The 18,129-nt window shown below is 30.6% G+C and overlaps 1 protein-coding gene across 1 annotated transcript in view; it reads right to left on the bottom strand.

The window, feature by feature from the left end:
* Positions 1-2,653: 2,653 nt before the first annotated feature.
* Pde9 (phosphodiesterase 9) overlaps positions 2,654-18,129 on the bottom strand; it is a 369,167-nt gene continuing 353,691 nt past the window's right edge. The window contains exons 9-12 of the mRNA XM_075299122.1: positions 8,381-8,507; positions 7,873-8,168; positions 7,442-7,817; positions 2,654-7,369 (exon numbers count right to left, since the gene is read on the bottom strand). Coding sequence (XP_075155237.1) covers positions 5,954-7,369; positions 7,442-7,817; positions 7,873-8,168; positions 8,381-8,507 — 2,215 coding nt within the window. The 3' untranslated portion in view covers positions 2,654-5,953. The remainder of the gene's footprint in view (positions 7,370-7,441; positions 7,818-7,872; positions 8,169-8,380; positions 8,508-18,129) is intronic.

The following is an 18,129-nucleotide window of genomic DNA, read 5'->3' on the forward strand; positions in this document are numbered from 1 at the left end:
AAAATACCGTGACTCACGAAAAATATCGTGATTCACGAAAAATGTCGTGACTCACGAACAATTTTTTGAGTAATTCACCTTACCGAAGTGTCGGAAAACATGTGCATTATTAAAATCGAGAGTGTTATTAAACTCTTAACATCCCAGGTGTCACTAAAATTGTAATTGAATTTAACTCTTAAGCGTTTTATGTTGGTGAGCAGGAATATTTTCGTGAGTGTAATTCGTTACTCACGCACAATCACGAAGATACTATTTTCGTGACTCACGCTCACGCACGACATTTTGGTTTGTTAATCACGCTCACGCACACTCACGCTGTTTTCATGAGCGTGACTCACGCACGAATCACGAAAATGTTCGTGAGTCACGATAATTTCGTGTCACGTGCACACCTCTACTTCGAATTGCTTCCACACCCATCGTATTCTCGCAGGGAAAAACTTTGGCTGCAATGAAGAGGTGATCGAAACTCAGGCCTATTTTGAGGCAAAACCGAACGAGTACTACCAAAATGGTATCAAAAAATTGGAAGGTCCTTATAATTGTTGTATCACTCTTGAAGGGAACTATGTTCAATAATAAAAACGAATTTTGACCAAAAAAAATGTGTTTTTCTTTGTTAGACCGGGGACTTATTAGCCAACATGTTATATGGGTGTTAGAGGAAAATTTTAAGCATTTCGGTACCGAACCAAAAATTAGCCAAGTTTTAGATAGGAAATCGGCAGCAGGGACCATTGGACAAAGTCCACACTGGAACATTTAGAAAAGATATTGGAAACATATTGCTGGAAAGCCGGTTGGCGAAATATACTGCCTCAATGCACAATTATCATCTAGGACGAAGGAAATTATTGGGTAGACAAAAAAGTATTTTTAATTATACAATTATTTTTCGAGCTTTATGGACAGATATAGATTAAGGAACATGGTTATTGGAGCCATTGAAAAGAAAACGCCAGATACAAATCTATACACGCCTGGACTGTACATGTTTCGGTTTGGGCGAATGAACCTTTCCACAGCCTTTAGTATAGATCTGGCTAAGAGAGATAATTCAATTTTGGGCCCTTCATGCTAACTCCTTATGGAGAAGACATTTGGGAATTTTCCTCTTACAAATTGAATCATCTTTTCTCCCACTGTACATCATCTTTTCATATAACTTACAAGTCCCTTAATCTTATTTTTTTATTTCGTTTTGTTACATAGTAATGCAACAACACGAAATTTATTTTTAGAAAGCTAATTTGTTAGAATTCACCTAAGTGGTCAATTCTTTCTAAAAATAAATTTCGTGTTGTTGCATTACTATGTAACAAAACGAAATAAAAATAAGATTGGGCTTCGAATTGCTTCCCCACCCATCGTATTCTCGCAGGGAAAAACTTTGGCTGCAATGAAGAGGTGATCGAAACTGAGGCCTATTTTGAGGCAAAACCGAAGGAGTACTACCAAAATGGTATCAAAAAATTGGAAGGTCCTTATAATTGTTTTTAGAAAGCTAGATTTGTATCTGGCGTTTTCTTTTCAATGGCTCTAATAACCATGTTCCTTAATCTATATCTGTCCATAAAGCTCGAAAAATAATTGTACAATTAGATATAATGCATTTGGACGTCAATTGCCTGTTTCGGTATCAGGCTAACATGAAATATAAGTATTTTTTTATTTATAATCTAACTTCAACTCATGTTTTATAGTTGCAAAGAATTTTTTTGAAGCAAATATGTAAACTTTCTATACAAATAAAATGTTGACGAAATTCTCAATAGGAATAACATTTTGATCAAATTTTCTATAGAAATAAAATTTTGACAATATTTTCATAGAAATAACAAAAATTCCTATAAAAATAAAATGTTAAAAAAAATTTTCTATAGAAATAAAATTTTGACAAAATTTTCTATAGAAATAAAATTTTGACAAAATTTACTAAAGAAATAAAATTTTGACAAAATTTATTAAAGAAATAAAATTTTGACAAAATTTTCTATAGATATACAATTTTAACGAAATTTTTATAGATATAAAATTTTGACAAAATTTACTACAGAAATAAAATTTTGACAAAATTTTTATAGATTAAAATTTTAACAAAATTTTTATAGATATAAAATTTTGACAAAATTTTTATAGATATAAAATGTTGACAAATTTTTCTATAGAAATAAAATTTTGCCAAAATTTTCTAAAGAAATGAAGTTTTGACAAAATTTTCTATAGAAATTAAAATTTTGATCAAATTTTATATAGAACTAAAATTTTGACAAAATTTTCTATAGAAATAAAATGTTGACACAATTTGCTCTAGAAATAAAATGTTGAAAAAATTTTTATGGAAGATCTTCCAACGAATTATTAAATTCGGTTAAATTTTTTTCATGAATTATCTCTTAAAAAATAGCATGTTTGGTAAAAGAATATAAAAAATTCTACAACCAAACATTTTATAATGCAAATTGACTGATTTATAAGGGATTCTCGTTTTCCAAAAAGACTGAGTCAATTGAGTGTAAAACTCATCTTGGCATAGTAGCTACTAAAGAGCTATTGTGAATGGTAAAATGTAAACCTTTAGTGATGTACTACAAAAAATTACTAATCATATTTATATAAAAAAATAATAATAAAAAATATATCAACCGCATTTTTGTGTGTGTTTTACAATTTTCTTTTCTTTATTTATTGAAAAACAATAATAATAATGTAAATAGATGACAAAGAAAAAATACTTTTACAAATGTGATGTGTATAGTATGTTAAAATATATAGACATGAACAAAATTATCATTATAGCAACAAATTATAGTAGATGTGTATTTCTAATAAAAACAATGCCATTAATTGTTCTCTTTTTTCTAATTTAAACTAGGATAAATATTTGTATGCTTAATTAAAACTTAAAATATATGTAGCTTAATTAAAACAAAAAAAATGCTCGTGTATATAATGATCATTATAATTGTGGTATTTTGCTTTGTAAGAGAAAAAATAATTTAATTCTCATTTACATGAAATGTTGAGCCCAGTAATTTAGATCCAATATTTTAAAGAAGGCATTCACCATAAATTTTGCCTATTAAATTAATGCAGATGATTTAATTTGGGGTTATCACTATGATTATTGGTACAAGCGTAGTCTAGCATAAGTGCTTAAGCAAACACTTTGTCTAAGATTTAAAGAATTTCTCTCAAATTAGAATTTATCGAATCACAATAGCATACCATTGTGAATTATTAATGCAATGAAAAAGGAAAGAACAAATAGCAAATATTATACTTTATATATTCTAAATTGATGTTTGTCATCTTGTCTATATATTCATATGCCACTCAGAAAATTAATTGATGCATTTTTTTTTCAGTTAATCTTAACCGGATGAAGTCAAACGTAGTCAAACACGCAAATGCCCGTAAGTATGTCATTAGAATATTACCATGCGGTATCATATTCATATTATAGATCATATATAGATTAACACCAATATTTTCTCTCTGATTTTTCCGATTTTATTTTTTACGGCTTAAGTCACAGTTGTTGATCCAAAGAAAATTCAAAGGTCAGACATCGGTTTGTCTCTGAACAACAGAATTAGGAATACAAAAATCGTCTTTTTGTAAACAACTCCAAGTCGAATCTTCAACTGCGACTAATAAACTTAACATTTTTTGAAGAGTTTAACTAAAAAACTAAAAAAAAAAAAAAAAAAAAACAAAACAAAAACTTGAATTGGAACGGCAACACGCCATAGATCTTTTTATGCAGACAATTCTATAAACGAAAAGTAACAATCCCTTTTTTTAAATGACTAGTGCTAAATTCCTTATTCTATAGGCATAGACTAAGGAATTTATAGATGTCTCAAGTCAATTCACAATGATTTTGTGAATTGCGCCCATGATTCACTCAATTCCATTTTGGAGAACAAAAATTGCTATGCAAATAAGTTAATAGGGCTGTTTTCTTTTAGCACTGGATATCCTAAGCCTTGAAGGACTAAAAGAAAACAGAGCACTCGTTTATCCAGGACATTTCCCAAAATATGCAACACTGTCATCAGCTGTTTAAAGACAATCACACAAAAAAAGAAGTGAAATTTTGCATTTTTAATATATGAAATGCTCCAATTAGTAATAAATATTTACTGCTGCAATTATTTATGGCGTTGTCTCACTTTGAATTTCATGTTTTTCGATAAATTAGTCACAATAAATTGCTATTGTGAATCGAAGAAGCGTCACTTTATCAAAATACATTCAGGCAACATCGGCGCGACTTGCACTGATGAGATGTTCAGTGCAACGATGTTCTGGATAGCCCATACAAATGTTGCATCCAGTGCTAAAAGAAAACAGCCCCAATATATACAATGAAAAGGGTATATTGAGCAGACGAAAAACAACACTGTGAATTAACTGAGACGTCTATAGATTTCTTGATCTATGGTATAGGTTAAGGTAACAAATTTAATTCACAATAGTGTAACAAAGTAGCAATATTGTACAGTTAATTGATATAAAAACTCACTCATTTGCAGAGGAAAGAGTGAGAGGAAAAAGTCTACTGTGTGCAGACAAACTAAAAAACCCCAGATTTTGTAAACTAATAAAAATGCTGTATATCTATTTCTGACTGATTTGTAGGGCAATTCTCGTTCTCCAAAATGAAATTGAGTCACTTGACTGAGCACTTGAGTGCAACGACTACGCACGGAAAATAAATGAAATAATTGTGAATGGATATGAGACGTCCTGTGAATTGAGTTGAGGCGTGCAGTTTATGGTATAGCATAAAATATAAAAATGAATTCACAATAGTGTTACAGGGTAATTCAAAGTAGCAATATTTGATAACTAACACTGGATGTTCATATTTTATTCCGATATCTGTTGATATCTAGGATTGAGAACAATTCTAGTAAATATTTTTGCCATTCAATTTCAATGGAAAAGAGAATTGATTAAATTTTTTTATGGATATTTTCTTTATGTTTCCTATTTTATTCCGATATCTGTTGATATCTAGGATTGAGAACAATTCTAGTAAATATATTTGCCATTCAATTTCAATGGAAAAGAGAATTGATTAAATTTTTTTATGGATATTTTCTTTATGTTTCATATGACTTAAAAACGAAAAAGAAATTATGTAACAATTTCCCCAAATATTCTTTTTTGCATTTTCCCTATAGTATGATTTTAATAATGTTTTGGTTTGTTCAGTTTTTTTGTTGGTTTGTATAGGAGTTTAGACTTAGATCTAATCAGAGGTTACGATTCATCTAAAATCTATGTGAGGGGGACCTTAAAATGGAGGTTCTATGCTTTTTTTACAGAAAATGATAGCGACAGTCGAAAAAAATATTTACAATAAACAATGTAGCAAAACAAACTCATACACACACAAATACAGATACACGCACACATACATACATACACACTCAAGTAGCCACACAAACGGATACATACAAGATACATAGACACTTTTAAAGGATTTATAAGTAAAGTTTTTGTTGTGTTTTTGTTTGTTTGTTTACAATAATTAGGACTAAAAAATTCTTGGCGAAAATCAATGCACCTGAATGATCTTCTTGGGGTTTAGTTGTTTTGTCTATCAATAATTTGTTTAAGTGTATTAGCATTAATGAATATGTATGTATCTCCTACTCTCGCTCTCTCTCTCTCTCTTTCTTATGCTCTTTTCATTTTACACATTTTCCGGCTCTGGCAATTTCCGCTCACAACAATGACAGACCAAAGCACTTAGACGCTGGCCCAAAGCCGACCACACCGTCATCGACATGGAGGATGATACATTGCAGCTGGACGTTTGCACGGCCGCCGATGCTGCTGTCTGGCGATTCCCATCCATTTGCTGTTGCTGTTGCAGCAAGGCTGCAAAGGCTCCATTCGAGGAGTTGGTGGTCGTCTCTGAGCTACCACGTTGTCATATTTTCGGTGGATCGGCCGACGATGAGTTGCTTGGCATACCCAAATCAATGCTCAAACTCGGCTCGGCTTCTCCCAAACTGGCGGGTGGCAAAGCATTGGGCAGGATCCCGGTGGTTATGAGTATTGTATCGCTGGCATCGACACTACCAATGCGTATGGGTGGGGGCATACAGGTGGGCATATCACTACCAGCTCCGCTGCTACTGTGAAGCGTATTGTTGCTATTATTCTCATCCCCGGTGACGGTTCCATCGTGCCGCGATGACTTGCGACTACTGTCTCCACCTCCTCCACTGCTGCTGCTGTAACGTGGATTACTACGATTACAGGGAACATCGAGGCTATAGGCTCGATGACGACCCGATGTCATCAAATCGTGTTGGTGGGAAATATGTTTCTGCCTCAGACCCGGAGACTGCAGACTATTCGAGATGGTACAACACATGGCCGTGGGCTTTCCCGTTAGAGGATCAATGTATGTGGCAGCACCACCCCGGTCTATCCCACTATCTTGGGCCCCATTATTATTACGCACTGAACAAGGACTGCTTCGAGTACTGCTAAAACGCTTTGAGCTTTTATCGAACGAGAAGCTAAAGTAATCGGAGAACTGTTTGAGGCGGGCCTTCCAGGAATTCTTGGAAGCCGTCTGAGTTTCTGCACTACCGCTACCTCCAACACCTGTCAAGCCGTTTTGTCCATTATTGGCTGCAACTGCTGCTGCAGCTGCCGCGGCCGCTGCGGCCGCACAACAATGATGTCTTTGGGGCTGTTGCAGCTGTGTGGGCGATATGTTTCCATTGGAGAATCTTGAGATACACATGATATTCTGTTGTTGCGTGGCTGCAGAAGAGGCAGTGGTATTTGAAGTAGTTGTTGAAATATTGGTCGAAGTACCCGCATTGGAAGTGGCACCGTCATTATTTGGCACAATTTGAGAAGTGTTCAGTTGCAGGGAACCGCTGCCAGCTCCCACTCTGCCACCAGCACCTCCCGAGACAGCAGCTGAAGTGTGTGAAACGGTAACAATACCCGTGGCATTCATATTCATATCCTCGACTAGGCGGCAATTCACCGTTGAAGCCTCAAGGCTACCGCGATTGTGACGATTATAGAAAACATTGCTGTCCGAGATGACCTGTTGCAGGCCATCGGAGAGACGGCGATTATTGGTGCTATACTGATCTAGGCTAACGGCCCGATTGGAGCCAAAGTGACTGCGATTGGAATGATAGCCATGGATATTGCCATAGGAGTTGCGTATACGTTGGCCACTACCACTGCTGCACATTTCACCAATCATGGAGGGGCGTTTCTCACGAGATGATTTGCGTGAGGCAGAATGCGAAGATTTCGAACGATTGCTAGTGCCTTCGGTATCCACCTTAAACTTGGAGGTTTTCTCGGCCACCTAAAATGAAAGAGATTCGATTAGAAGTATGAATTATGGGAATTTAGGGGAGACTCTAAGACGAACACTCACATCAACTTCAGTGGCTGTTTCCGAATCACCACTTTCACTTCCTTCGGGTAAATCATGTAATTCAGCTGGCATGCCTCCCGGTTCATCAACCGAAGTTCGGGAGGCCGATTTCTGGGAGGGTATACTCCGGCGGGACTTCACACTAATGCCGGACTGGGAACGGGGCATTTGGGGTGAAATACTGCCGCCAGAGTTACCCGTACCACTGCCTGCAGCACCGATATTACTACCACCGCCACCAACACCTGGCGAAACACCAGCCGTACTTGATGAGCCAGCATTGGCATCTGAACCACCACTGGTATTTTCCGAAGCAGCAGCCGAAATACTATCGGCCAAAGACTTACGGCATTTATTTTGAGCATCATTTAAACGTCTGGAACGATAAGGAGAATCAAACAAACTGTTTCAGGAAATCTTATTGCCCTTACTTGTAATAATCCAAAGCTACACGTACAGGAACTATAATCATGTCTATGACTTCTGGCACCAGATCTCCCAATGCCTCGAACAAGGGTAAAATGACTAGACCAATGAAACGTACTTGTGAGCCAGTTCGACTGACTTTATCGGGATCCATGAAAGGAGTCACCGGTAGACCTTCGGTCTTTTCGGCTGCACTCTGGGCAAAGAATTCCTGCAGAAGACGATCCAGCCAAGGTTCAGCTACATCCATGGGTCGAGCTTCATTGGAAATATCGGCTACTTTAATAAGGATCATACAAAGCTAAGGGAATACAAAAAGAGGTGGAAAATAAAAATTTGCATTAATTCTTAGGGAAAGTTTCCCAGAGAGGGAGAGGTGAAGGTAACATTAAGTTTTAAGTACTATAAACTCAATGAATATATAATTTTTTAAGATCGTATTGATAGGAGTTTTATTTATTCCCACCAGATGTCCCTATCGATTTGCTTATTCCCATGTTTCCTTATACATACCAAGTTAATATGGGCTCGATTGGAATAATCAAAGATTGGCGTAACCTCCTTAAATTGGGTTAATATCTCATTATGACGAGCCATATCGGTGGCTAGAATGCATCGTATAATGCCTTCACGTATTTGGCTGGAAAGAAGAGAGAAACAAAAACATCTCTTTAATAAGTACGCATCTCATATGACCTTGTTTAACTTCATTTGAATTGTGTTTGTCAAAAGTTTTGTGTAAATGTGTGAGTGGCATAAATCCACATTTTCTGTTCTCAAAGCACTGCAAGTGTAAAATTACAATGAAATAATTACTCACTTAGTGAAAAACAAAACGAATGAGGTTTACATAAGTGGTTCTTGTTTAGTTGTGGAATTTTTGGGTGAAAATTCCCCGAATAATGGAAAATGAAAATGTGTCCTACAAGGAATGTTGACTGGTTTAGTATTGCCCTCTGACCAAGGAGAAGCGTGAACGTAATTACACTCATTAATTTTATTAAAACAAGCTTCCAATTTGGTTGAATTATGTATATTTGCTTTATTTTATATCTTATTTATTTTTATTATAATCGCCCCTAGTCAAGTGACTTGCCACCAGCCAATATAACCCTGTTACTGGTATCTTATACGGTATATCGGTATGAAATGATTCATGTGACAAATGGGTGCCACACATTTGAATCTTTCCCATAGCTTTTAAACTGTCAGAAATTATTTGTTGTACAACATTTAACATTGCTGTCATTTCCTTTTGACTCACACTGTCATCTCCATCCAATTCGGCGTCTTCAAACTGTTTTGGTTGTCTTCCACGTTCTTCATTTCTCACATCAAAAAATGAAACGTTGAAACCATCTTTTGCATCTTGCTTCTGATAGAGCATGATCACCATATGCTTCGACAAGCACTCGATGCGACTCTGCAGTATTAAATTTAGATTTATTTAAAATTAATGCTTTCCGCAAATCATCACTTTCTGGTACAAAATTCGACATTCGACACGATGAATAAAATATGATGTTGTATGTTCAGTGAGTTCATGTATGTTATTCTAAATATTTTTCGCAGATGTCATAGCAAACATACGAAAAAAATAAGGGCTCGTTCATAACGAATGTTCGAGACTTTTGTACCTTGTAGCTAACTTCATACCGGTATACCTGGTATATCCCCATATGGCATCCCTATTACAGCTTTAACGCCAGATCTTGCACCAATTTTTATCTACTTTATCTCTTTATTATGAAATATTTACGATTGTAAATAATGCCCAAGCTAGTGTTAAATGCGTTATTGTTATATTGCTTTAATTTTCTCTCTTTCTCTTTTCAAACGCATTTTGTCATCAGCCACAACATAACCTTGTTGCAGCAAACCTATATATCATACCCATATAACATTCCTATTACAGCTTTGAATGCGTATAATAGTGATTTATATATCTACATATTCTTTACAGAAATATTTTTTATTACAACTATAATTATTAGCAATAATTTTATAATATTGCTACCTGATCATTTTAAGATTTAAATTCATCCAAACTATCCCACTCCACTCTCCCTTTCGCCACCTTTTGTAATCATTGTTCGGTTATAAGAAATACTAAGCTAATGTTGTATTGCTTTAACTCTCTCTCTTTTTCTCTTCAAATCAAAGTGACTCTCCAGCTCTTTTTCTCATAGCAGCACAACTCCAAAAACCTAACATAGTATTGTCATTGCTTTAACTCACTCTCTTCAAAACTAAGTTCTCTGCTCTCATATCAGCACAATTACAAAAGCCAACAACAAACACAATAAACAACCACTCAAACTAAGGCAACAATGATAACAGCGGCATTACTTTTAAAAAATTACAATTACAATTAATTCTCAGCTAAAACATAATCAATTAAAACAATAAGAAAAATAAAGCACATAATCAATTAAAAAATTAAAGCAATTCGCAACATCTATGGAAAATTTATTTCCCTTTGGTTGGCAAATATAGTTCGTAAAATCGAACTATTGAGGTGACTATGGCTGTACACTTTTCAAAGGTTTTACTGTATACCGGAAACAGGATGAAACGTTCATTCCTATATGGAAGCGTTATAGGCTTCCGCTGACTTTCTATTCTATGTCGTATTGCTATACCTTTGTTATGTTTGAAAGTTTTGTTTAATGGAGCAACATTTTGTTTAAAACCTGCTGGTTTACAACAAAGAAACCAATGGAGAGAAATTAGGGACCTACTATGACTGCCCTCCCACATTTAATGGCTAGCTAGAAGAAGAAGTAACAAAATAAAAACAACAAAAACTATTGTTGGCTATTTGTTTAGCGTTTTTAATTAAATAGCCAATTAAATACTAAACTAGGGCAAATTTTATGAAAAGAATTTAGCACCACATTTAGCTTTTTCTGTTGTTTCAGGAAGGCGATAAAAGTGAAAAACTGGTATTTCCATATGCTTTTGTCCTAATCCAACATTTAGTTGAAAACCTTCAACAAAAAAGGGCTACGAGAGTTACAAAAACCCCACAAAAAAACTAGTTGTTGTATAAAAACGTTTTTGTGGTTTATGTTAGTAATTATGAGAATAATTTGTTTGTGGTACTTGTAACTAAACACTTTCTAGTTTTTTTACAATGAGGCTATGGTAATAGTACAACAAAAGCAAATTTGGTTGTGATAACTACAGTAGGCCAAGCCGAAGCTGATATATCCTCTACCAAGGATTTTGATTTAGAAATGTTTAATACCCTAAAGATCGGAATAAGATGAAGTAAGTTGACGGAGATGAAAAAGGCACACATTTTGGTAGCATCTTAGTAGTATGGAAAAACTAAAATAAATAAATTAATGAATAAAAAATTAAATTAGAGTAAAAAAAATGAGAATTTCAATTAATTTATATGAAAAATCTCTTTCTTTGGTAAAGACTAACAAAAATCCTTATAACCACGAATAAGGCTTTATTTGTAGCTATTGTTTCGTTAATTTTCCCTCTCTTTCTCTCTCTCTCTCTCTGCTTCATATATCCTTCACCATGAATTTGAATCACATAAGGCTGTGTTATACAAAACCTTTAATAATATAAAAATCGGAATGCCAAAAGTTAGGTCTAAGGATTGGATGAAGAGATATAGTTGTTCATATGTATGGATCAAAAATCTAATTATTTAAATTTAATTATATTCAAGTTAAGCAAATAATATTAAAATAATATGAATAAAATCGTTCATACTATCTGTCATTGATATTGACATAACCAATAGCTCAGCTTTGTATGTAGCCAGCGTTGCCACAATGAATTTTTATTTTGGCCCAACATTTTTCCAAAATTGAACCAAAATTCGTACCAGCGGGCCATTTTTCCAAATTAAATTAATATCATTTAAAAGTTAAAATTTTTCCAAAATTTTACTTCCATAGAAAATTTTGTCAAAATTTTATTTCTATTCGAATTTTTTATTTCTATTTATTTATATAGAAATTTTGTCAAAATTGTATTTCTATAGAAAATTTGTAAAATTTTATTTCTATAGAAAGTTTTGTCAAAATTTTGATTTCTATAGCAAGTTTTGTCAAAATTTTATTTCCGTAGAAAATTTGGTCAAAAGTTTATTCTATAGAAAATTTTGTTAAACTTTTATTTCTATAGAAAATTGTTTGAAAATTTTATTTCCATAGAAAATTGTTTGAAAATTGTATTTCTATAGAAAATTTTGACAAAATTTTATTTCTATAGAAAATTTTGTTAAACTTTTATTTCTATAGAAAATTTTGTCATAATTTTATTTTTATAGAAAATTTTGTAAAAAGTTTATTTCTATAGAAAATTTTGTCAAAATTTTATTTCTATAGAAAATTTTGTCAAAATTTTATTTCTATAGAAAATTTTGTCAAAATTTTATTTCTATAGAAAATTTTGTCAAAATTTTATTTCTATACAAAATTTTGTCAAAATTTTATTTCTATACAAAATTTTGTCAAAATTTTATTTCTATAGAAAATTTTGTCAAAATTTTATTTCTATACAAAATTTTGTCAAAATTTTATTTCTATAGAAAATTTTGTCAAAATTTTATTTCTCTAGAAAATTTTGTCAAAATTTTATTTCTACAGAAAATTCTGTCAAAATTATATTTCTATAAAAAATCTCTTTCTTTGGTAAAGACTAACAAAAATCCTTATAACCACGAATAAGGCTTTATTTGTAGCTATTGTTTCGTTAATTTTCCCTCTCTTTCTCTCTCTCTCTCTCTCTCTCTGCTTCATATATCCTTCACCATGAATTTAAATCACATAAGGCTGTGTTATACAAAACCTTTAATAATATAAAAATCGGAATGCCAAAAGTTAGGTCTAAGGATTGGATGAAGAGGTATAGTTGTTCATATGTATGGATCAAAAATCTAATTATTTAAATTAAATTATATTCAAGTTAAGCAAATAATATTAAAATAATATGAATAAAATCGTTCATACTATCTGTCATTGATATTGACATAACCAATAGCTCAGCTTTGTATGTAGCCAGCGTTGCCACAATGAATTTTTATTTTGGCCCAACATTTTTCCAAAATTGAACCAAAATTCGTACCAGCGGGCCATTTTTCCAAATTAAATTAATATCATTTAAAAGTTAAAATTTTTCCAAAATTTTACTTCCATAGAAAATTTTGTCAAAATTTTATTTCTATTCGAATTTTTTATTTCTATTTATTTATATAGAAATTTTGTCAAAATTGTATTTCTATAGAAAATTTGTAAAATTTTATTTCTATAGAAAGTTTTGTCAAAATTTTGATTTCTATAGCAAGTTTTGTCAAAATTTTATTTCCGTAGAAAATTTGGTCAGTTTATTCTATAGAAAATTTTGTTAAACTTTTATTTCTATAGAAAATTGTTTGAAAATTTTATTTCCATAGAAAATTGTTTGAAAATTGTATTTCTATAGAAAATTTTGACAAAATTTTATTTCTATAGAAAATTTTGTTAAACTTTTATTTCTATAGAAAATTTTGTCATAATTTTATTTTTATAGAAAATTTTGTAAAAAGTTTATTTCTATAGAAAATTTTGTCAAAATTTTATTTCTATAGAAAATTTTGTCAAAATTTTATTTCTATAGAAAATTTTGTCAAAATTTTATTTCTATAGAAAATTTTGTCAAAATTTTATTTCTATAGAAAATTTTGTCAAAATTTTATTTCTATAGAAAATTTTGTCAAAATTTTATTTCTATACAAAATTTTGTCAAAATTTTATTTCTATAGAAAATTTTGTCAAAATTTTATTTCTATACAAAATTTTGTCAAAATTTTATTTCTATAGAAAATTTTGTCAAAATTTTAATTCTATAGAAAATTTTGTCAAAATTTTATTTCTATAGAAAATTTTGTCAAAATTTTATTTCTCTAGAAAATTTTGTCAAAATTTTATTTCTACAGAAAATTCTGTCAAAATTTTATTTTTATAGAAAATTTTGTCAAGATTTTATTTCTATAGAAAATTTTGTCAAAATTTTATTTCTATAGAAAATTTTGTCAAAATTTTATTTCTAAAAAAATTGTTTGAAAATTTTATTTCCATAGATTTTTTTTTTTGAAATTTTATTTCTATAGAAAATTTTGTCAAAATTTTATTTCCATAGAAAATTGTTTGAAAATTGTATTTCTATAGAAAATTTTATCAAAATTTTATTTCTATAGAAAATTTTGTTAAACTTTTATTTCTATAGAAAATTTTGTCAAAATTTTATTTCTATAGAAAATTTTGTCAAAATTTTATTTCTACAGAAAATTTTGTCAAAATTTTATTTCTATAGAAAATTTTGTCAAAATTATATTTCTATAGACAATTGTGACAACATTTTATTTCTATAGAAAATTTTGTCAAATTTTGATTTCTATAGAAAATTTTGTCATAATTTTATTTCTATAGAAAATTTTGTCAAAATTTTATTTCTATAGAAAATTTTTTAAATTTTTTTTTCTATACAAAATTTTGTCAAAATTTTATTTCTATAGAAAGTTTTGTCAAAATTTTATTTCCGTAGAAAATTTTGTCAAAATTTTATTTCCATAGAAATTTTTTTTTTAAATTTTATTTCTATAGAAAATTTTGTCCAAATTTTTTTCTATAGAAAATTTTTTGAAAACTGTATTTCTATATAAAATTTTTTTATTTCTATATAATTTTTCTGTACAAAATTTTGTCCAAATTTTATTTCTATAGAAAATGTTGTTAAAATTTAATATCTATAGAAGGTTTTGTCAAAATTTTATTTACAGAAAATTTTCCCAAAATTTTATTTCTATATTTATTTTTTGAAAAAATTACCGATTTGACGAAAATGGACAGAAATCAACCAAATTCCGATCGGACCAAAATGACAACCCTGTTTGTAGCTATTGAGTTCGTCGCTAATTTTCTATCTGTCGTTCTCTTTTGCTCTGTCTCACACTGAAAAAAAGCAAAGATTTTGTCTTTACTTTAAAAATTTGGGTATTGATTCCGAGCCAAAGAAGCGGAGAATACATGTAAGGATACTTTTAAGACACAATTCTCTTTTAAATTTGGGTTTTGTGTACTTCTCGGAAGCAAATTTTAATTTTTCGCTTTTTCAGCCTTTTTTTCTTCATATGCTATCAAAGTCCTTTAAAAACGAGTTAACAACAACTTTATTTTACAAATTGAGACTCGAATTCCAGTAAAAATTATGCTATGTTTCAAGTAAAAAACGTCCTATATTTGAACGATTTTTTGCTTTGTAGTCAAGATGCAAAAAGACAACAAATTTAAAGACAATTTCATTAAATTTAAAGAATTTTTCTGAATTATTAAAGTCCAGTTGACCTTAGCCCAAATATTTTTTCTTTCATGTTATGATATCCATTGTTAAGTGAAACCACTTAATTATAAGGACAATACGACTTCATTGAAAAGTTTATCGACTTTTGGACAAGGAAACAAAACTTTATATTAGACAAATGTGTCTTCTATGCTAAGAAAATTTGCATTCGTATGTTAAAGACATGAAATCTTTGACCTCACGACAATATTTTTTCAGTGCATATGTTATAAATATAAAGAACCACATTTCTTCATGTTATGCAAGCAAATATAATAAATTAAATCAAATTTGTTAATAAATGTATTTGGAATAAAATAAAACGAATTATATTTTAACTAAAAAAATAATACCAGATTAAAATAAATGAAATAAAATTAAATCTATCCTTTATAATGACACAACAAACAAATCTGATTTGTTTGTAGCTCTCTTTCTCTCTCTCTCTCTCTCTACCCCTGCCTTAAATATCATCCACCATGTATTAAGTTTAAGGATTATAAGAAGAGGTCAAAAATCAAATTATTTAATAAATTAATTTACAATAAAATAAATCGAATTAAAATAGATAAAATTAAAAGTTTTATGCCTTCTATCATTGATAAAGGCATAACCAACAGCACTGTTTTGTTGGTAGCTAGTGATTCGATAATCTCCACTTTCTCCCTTTCTCTCTCTCACACTCTCTATGCCACAATACTAATATAACATTTTCATGCTAAATTAATTTCCAGTGTGGCTAATTAAACCAAATAATATATCTGTGTGCGTGTTTTTGTCGATACCACAGGATTATAAGAGATTTTGTAAATTTGAAAAGATTTGAAGTTAAGCTGCTTTGTGGTAACTGAACATTATAACTAGCGTATAATGCTGTTGCAACATAATGAAAGGGAAACCTCACCAAAAAACAACAGGATATTGGTGGGGAAAACAGATTTTTGTGTGTCTTTAGTTTGATTTACTTGAAAAGTGTATGCTTCCGCAACGGGAAAAGGGAGATAGTTATAGAGATTGTTAGCTTAATGATTTATAAAGAATTGTATTTACATATATAATTATTATTAAATGTAAATAATACTCATTGAGCTTAACATGGAATCGGGAAGCACTCAGTGATAAGAGAGAAGCTCACCAATGTGGTATCACAATGGATTGAATAGTCTAAGTGAGCCTGATACATCAGGCTACCACCTAACCTAACCTAAATAATACTCCAAAATTCCCTGGGAAACCAAGAGAAGAATTCAGTCCTAATTTAATTTTCATTTCAATGATATGGGACCTACTAAGATACTATGAGTCTAAGATGGCCTTTTCTGTATATTACCTACAATTACACAAATTTCTATTGTTCCTTATTAAAGTATTGAATATTATATTTTTTAAATAATCTCAATAAATAATTCTGTACTTTGAAGGAACAAGATATAAATTTCTTTGTTTATTTAAAGTGTTGTTCTTTTTTTTTTCTTTACTAAGCTCACTTGGTAGATAGTTGTCCCTCCATTGCCATAGGCAACTATTTTTATTCGTAATGTTGAATTGGGGTTTTGTTTGATGTTTTGAATTGTACTCAAAGATCTTAGGAAAGTCAATTGAAAGTTCGTTCTAGGATGTAACAAATAAGAAGAAATTCCATCTCTCTCTATGTAAGAAGTTTCTGAGAAGTACATGCTTCAAAGTAGACCTCTTATCACACGTGTACTTTATAGTTAAAATAATGTTTATATATCCTTTGGAGTGTTCTTCCATAGAATAATTGATAATAATAAGTTTTAAGATGTTCATCATCATGATATAGAACAGAATAAGGGAAATGTTCCTTCAAATCAGAAATTTTATATGATTTTCCGGACTAATAATGACAAGCAGCAGTTGTTCAATAAATAATGTATTAGTGAGTGGAGAGTGGCTCGTTAGTCACGGTTGTTACTTAGAAACATTAATTGACGTTAAAAGGAATATTGGTGTACAAGAAAATATAAACTGAAAAATAAAGTTAAAGCTACCGGAGAAATAAAATGTTGGTCTGTTTTATAATTATTTAACTAATCTATAAACGTAAATTATGTGCTATGAAATAAATAATATTTTTCAACAAGTTCAAGAAAATTTATTAAGCATAATTCTTTTTTTTTTTTTTTGAGAAAATTTCCTATTTAAAAAAAAATGGAGTAAGAATTTAAGAAATCCTCAGAGTAAAACTTCGTAAAATTTTTGAATGTTCAGATTTTTCTTTATTCTACTCTACCAGTGTAGCAAAATCTGTTTTTGAAAAGGACAATTTTGCATAAATACAATGAAATTTTTCTTTAATTTAATGATTTATCTATCTAAATACGAAAATGTTCATAATATTAATGAACATTTTCATTGTCTAAATAAAAACAAAATCGTTGTAACAATGAAATAAATTTTGTTGACTTAATTTTATGAATTTTTTTGTATCTGTAAGTGTAAGAATATCTAAGGCTTCCACCATAGTTGCTCCAACTCTTGAATTATAGTGACTCTTTTTTTTATATTCTACACTTCTAGAAAAAGCTTCATACTATTAATTTTCATTAAAATTGAGAACTCTCAGAATTCTATTTACTCTACTCTTACAGTGTAGCAAAATTTGTTTTTGAAATAGAGCCAAGGAAAATTTTCTTAAACACAATGGAACTCTTCGTTAATATAATGATTTTTCTAGTTAGTTATGAAACATTTCATATTATTCATTTTTCAAATAAAAAACGTTCATTTCTGCAATGAAATAAATGTCTTTGGCTTAATTTTATGAAATTTTCTTTTAGTGTAGGAATATCTAAGTCGTTCACGACAGTTGCTCTAACTCTTGCATTGTACTCTTTTTTTATACTGTACACTGACAGGAAAAGCTTCATAGTATTAACAAATATTGCCATTAA

This window comes from Haematobia irritans, chromosome 3 (assembly GCF_050003625.1).
Source record: "Haematobia irritans isolate KBUSLIRL chromosome 3, ASM5000362v1, whole genome shotgun sequence".
Classification (NCBI taxonomy): Eukaryota; Metazoa; Arthropoda; class Insecta; order Diptera; family Muscidae; genus Haematobia; species Haematobia irritans.